We start from the raw sequence: 5,000 nt of genomic DNA, 5'->3' as shown, positions 1-5,000 counted from the left end.
CACGTGCTACTGACCCAGCCATGATGGCCAGTACAAGCGCGTCTGCCATGTTGTTCCCGTGCATGCAGGCATCGATGGCAGCCGGCAAGTTGCCCGTGCACACGTGCGCCGATGCCACCGCCTCCTCAACGCGCGCACCATGATGATGGCGGTGATGATGGTGGTGATGTTGATGTTGATGGCGGTGACCATTGTGGCTGCGGTGGTGGCCGTTGATGTTGCTGTTTCCGCCCTCTCCCCCATCATCCTCATCATCGCCATGTCCGTGATCATCACCATCACGGCCGCTTTCATCACCGGCATCGCTGTGATGGTCGTCGTCGTCACCGTCAAAGCCGCGCCTGTGCCCCGGCGTGTGCGTGCTGCCCTGCGGGCTGTCTGCAGGGGTGCTGCTGATGAACGGCACCATCCCAACGTCTGCCGTGTGCGCGTGCATGTGCGACGATGCGATGCTGATGAGCGAGTCGTGCCCCGTCGTCAGCGGGTGCACTGTTGCCACATCCGGCGCCACCGATGCTGGCGGTGCGGGCGGCGTGTATGTCCCCGCCTCCGCCCCCGTCACGTCCTCGAGCGCCGGCACGGGCGGGTCGTGCCTGGTGTCGGGGCATGAGAGGGGAGAGAGGGAGAGAGGGCGGGGGTAATTGGTCGTGTGTGAGTGAGTGAGTGAGTGAGTGAGTGAGTGAGTGAGTGAGTGAGTGAGTGAGTGAGTGAGTGAGTGAGGGAGTGAGTGAGTGAGTGAGTGAGTGAGTGAGTGAGTGAGTGAGTGAGTGAGTGAAGTGAGTGAGTGAGTGAGTGAGTGGGTGTGTGCGTGTGTGTGCGCGTGCGTGAGTGAGTGAGTCAAGTGAGAGTGCGTGTATGAAAAAAATACTGTGTGCAGCAGGGGCACTGTCAGGGCCATCAACATCAATCCATTGCGCACGGAGCCTGTGTTGGAACCCACATGTCTTCGAGGATGTGCAAGAGCTCGTTTCGCGGAGACGACGACACAACCGCTGCAGTCGCCCGCCACAGCACATTCGCAGCCCTGACAGCCAGGAAGGAGAGCAGCATTAGATGCGTGGTGTTGTCTAGGGGCGCACACTGGAACAGGAAGGCAGGCAGTTGCACACACGCACAAACACACAGGCGTGTACACAGACAGACACAGACACAGACACAGACACACACGGATACACGCACACAGAAAAACAGACACACAGATACAGATACACACAGGCACAGAAACACATTCCAAAGAACACACCCTGCTTGGTCTGCCTTTGCGCGCTGGGTGCAGAAATTGGCGAGTTCGTGACCATTGCCGCTGTCAATTGCGGCCGCCAGCGCCGATGCAGTCGCAGCCAACGCCTGGTGGTGGTGGTGGTGGCGGTGGCGGTGGTGGCGGTGGCGGTGGTGGCATGAAGGAAGGAAGGAAGGAAGGAAGGAAGAAAGGGGTTTGGGAGATGAAACACGGAAACGCACACAATCAGGCAGGCATGCAAAACAGACACAGACACAGACACCGACACCGACACAGACACACAGACACACAGACACCAGACACACACACACACACACACACACACTCTCTCACTCACACACACACACACACACACACACACACCGACACCCCTCACACCCATCCAGACCTCGTCATCAGAGCGCTGGTAGACAGTGGTTGTGCGCGCGTGTGCGGACGTGACTGCGAGCTTCCCCCCAAACCCAAACGACGCCACCACGGGCGCCAGTGCGCGCGCACACGACGATGATGGAAGCGCAGAAGAGGAGGTGGTGGCGGCGGTTGTTGGTGTCGTGGCTGCAACAGGTGTCTGTGGGGGCTGTGTTGACGCCTGTGCAGTGACGGCGGGCGACTCGGATGCAGATGTGAACGCGCACTCGGTGGTGTCAAACACACGCACGAATCCATCGTAGGACCCGCACAGCAGCCGACCTGGTGCAGTGGAGAAGGGGGCGGGATGGTGGAGGATGTGAGACGGTGTGAGACTACAGCAATGTGTTTATGTATGTGTGTTGGAGGGGGGGGGGGAAGCGTAGAGGAGGTCGGGGAGCAACAGCGACTGTGATGACGTTACAGGCGAGGGTGATTTCGGCGCATCACCTGTGCGCGGATGTACGTCGACACCAAACACCCAGTGCTGGAACGGCGGCAGCGCAAACGATGCGGCTGTTGCCGGATCCGTGCACACCACACGGTTGTCCTGTGGGGGGTGTATAGGGGGAGGGGGAGGGTGAGTGCGTGCGCGAGTGCGTGAGTGCGTGCGTGTGTGTGTGTGTGTGTGTGTGAGTGAGAGAATGTGCGTGAGTGAGTGAGTGAGTGAGTGAGTGAGTGAGTGTGTGTGTGTGTGTGTGTGTGTGTGTGTGTGTGTGAGCGTGTGCGTGAGTGTGTGTGTGTGTGAATGTGCGTGTGTTTGTGGAACGGTACTTTGGTGTGAGGGACCGTACCCGCGCACTACATGATGATGATTATTGCGTGACTGCAGTTCCTAATCAACACATCATGCTCTCACCTTTGCACATGTGTAGAGCCGCCGGTCGTTCGTGCGGTCCCACGCGCACCCGAGAATGCCCTGAGACACAAGACGATCGAGGAATCAATGGAAGAATATACAATGGTCGATGGGCTGTGAGGGCGTGACAGCTATCATCACGGCTTGGTCACCACAAGCAGCAGCAGCATCACTGTCACCAACTAAACTGTCACCACCACCGTCAAAAACCCATGAGCACTGTCGCCAGTTCATCGCACTGTCTTCATCACCTTTGCGTGCGGAGTGAGTTTGGTTGTCGGGGACTTTGCGAAGCGCAGGTCCCATATCTGCACGCCGCTCAGCTCATCGCTCTCGCTCGCCAGCGCAAGTACCCACTCCTGCACACAGACACAAGTAGGAGGGAGACAGAAAGGCAGGGAGACAGGGATGGAATATCAGATGTAGGAATGCACACAGACACAGACACAGACACAAGCACAGACAGAGACAGACAGACACACACACGCACGCACGCACACACACACACACACACACACACACACACACACACACACACACACACACACACACACACACACACACACAGACAGACAGACACAGACAATGCACCCTGGGGGCGGTCCAAACAGGGTCAATGGACAGTTCACAATGACCACGTGCACCAACTCAACCTCACCTGCGTTGGGTGCCAGGCAGCCGACTGGATGGCAAATGCGTTTCCGCACGAGAACGACGACGCGGCCTTGCTTGCCCTGACCAAAGCAACAGTGGCGGGGGTTAAGCGAGAACAAGCACAGGATGGCTTGGACCGTTGGCCATTGGATGCAGGCGCAACCGCAGCTGCCAACAACCATAGCGTCCCATCCATTCATTCATCCATCCATCCACCATCACCACCAACACACCACCGCTTCCACCGCCATTTCATCGTCATGCTGCTGCTCTTGCAGGCGTTCGCACCTGAGGTCCCACGCGTGGCAGCGACCCGTGGCGGCGGCGGTGGCGAGGACAGAGGTGATGTTCGGGTTCCATGCAACGCACGACACGTCGTCCGCAGGCTGATACGTTGGTTGGTTGATATGGTGGTGCGTTAAGGTGGTGGAGAAGCAGAGAAGAGGGACACCATCAAGTTGAGGGAGACGTGGGGGGGGGGAGGGCGGAGGCAGTGAATATGCACAAGCAAGCAAGCAGACAGACAAACAGACACGCAGACACGCAGACACACACATACGCAGATACGCACACACACACACACAGACAGACAAACACACACATACGCAGATACGCAGATACGCACACACACACACACACACACACACACACACACACACACACACACACACACACACACAGAGAGACAAAACATACGCAGATACGCACCGATGGCTTGGGCCCTGGGGTGAAGTGTGTGGTGAGGTTGTTGAGGTCCCAGATGAAGACCTCTCCGTTTGCGGCGCCAGAGGCCGCCAGATTCGTATTGATGGCGTTGCAGTCCACAGCAGCAACCGATCCGCAGTGCTGCACACAGACACAGACACAGACACACACGCACACAATACACGTGTCAGTGGAGGAGGAGGCCACTGGAAATGCATTGTCGTGGATAGCAGGATGCTCTTACGCTGGATGTAATGTGCATGGGTTTGACGACGCCGTCTGCGGCGGCGCCAGACCTGTGACACGAGATGACGTGTGTTTCACAAGCACAGACCAAGCACAAAGTGAGGTGGAGCAGCGTATGGCAGACATGGCGGCACTTGGGCGAGTGCACGGAAAACAGACAGGCAGACAGAGAGGCAGACACACACCCACAGACACACCCGCACACCCACACCCACAGACACACAGACACACACACCCGCCCCCACCCACCCACACATCCACCCACCCACACAGAGACAACGTACGCGAGCAAGTCTGCAATGCTCCAGAAGATGAGCTGCCCTCCATCACAGCCACAGACGACGGCACCGTGCTGTTGCGGCCCAAACGCCTTGGATGTTGCGACGGCATGCGCTCGTTCTGGCGCTGGCGTTGTGGCTGCGATGGCGAGCGGCGACGCACTGGATTGCAGGCGCACCAGTTCAAGTGTGGCCGATCCCGCGCCAGTGGGGTCCATGCGAGCCGCATCGCTCACGCACACGAACAGGTCATCCTAAGCAACAGAGAAGATGCAGACGCACACACATGAGAAGCACATTCCGGCACGCAGCAAGCGTGTACGATCAAGCCGTGCACGCAGATACAGACAGACAGACAGGGGGCGTGGGGGGGGGGTGGGACGAGGAGGCAGAGAGGCAGAGAGGCAGAGAGGCAGAGAGTTTAAGGGACAAGGGATCGGGAGAAATAAACATGGGCACAAACACCAACACAGACACCCCGACCGACACCCCCAGACAGACACCGACACCCCCACCGACCCCCATCGTCCGACAGACAGACCCCCACCGACACCGACCCCGACCCCCTTAGACACCCCGACACTCCCGCTCAAACCCCGAATTCCACAGG

General features: G+C 58.5%; 1 protein-coding gene across 1 annotated transcript in view; it reads right to left on the bottom strand.

The window, feature by feature from the left end:
- Positions 1 to 5,000, bottom strand: part of PTSG_09997 (uncharacterized protein) — an 8,876-nt gene that overhangs the window by 3,599 nt on the left and 277 nt on the right. Inside the window, exons 2-13 of the mRNA XM_004988853.1 lie at positions 4,397 to 4,644; positions 4,111 to 4,162; positions 3,870 to 4,007; positions 3,450 to 3,547; positions 3,166 to 3,241; positions 2,759 to 2,866; positions 2,508 to 2,567; positions 2,099 to 2,198; positions 1,629 to 1,930; positions 1,244 to 1,347; positions 941 to 1,024; positions 15 to 593 (exon numbers count right to left, since the gene is read on the bottom strand). Of these exons, the coding sequence (XP_004988910.1) occupies positions 15 to 593; positions 941 to 1,024; positions 1,244 to 1,347; positions 1,629 to 1,930; positions 2,099 to 2,198; positions 2,508 to 2,567; positions 2,759 to 2,866; positions 3,166 to 3,241; positions 3,450 to 3,547; positions 3,870 to 4,007; positions 4,111 to 4,162; positions 4,397 to 4,644 (1,949 nt within the window). The remainder of the gene's footprint in view (positions 1 to 14; positions 594 to 940; positions 1,025 to 1,243; positions 1,348 to 1,628; positions 1,931 to 2,098; positions 2,199 to 2,507; positions 2,568 to 2,758; positions 2,867 to 3,165; positions 3,242 to 3,449; positions 3,548 to 3,869; positions 4,008 to 4,110; positions 4,163 to 4,396; positions 4,645 to 5,000) is intronic.

The sequence above is a fragment of the Salpingoeca rosetta genome, assembly GCF_000188695.1.
Source record: "Salpingoeca rosetta unplaced genomic scaffold supercont1.32, whole genome shotgun sequence".
Lineage (NCBI taxonomy): Eukaryota > Choanoflagellata > Craspedida > Salpingoecidae > Salpingoeca > Salpingoeca rosetta.
This window is presented reverse-complemented; position numbering and strand designations above follow the sequence as displayed.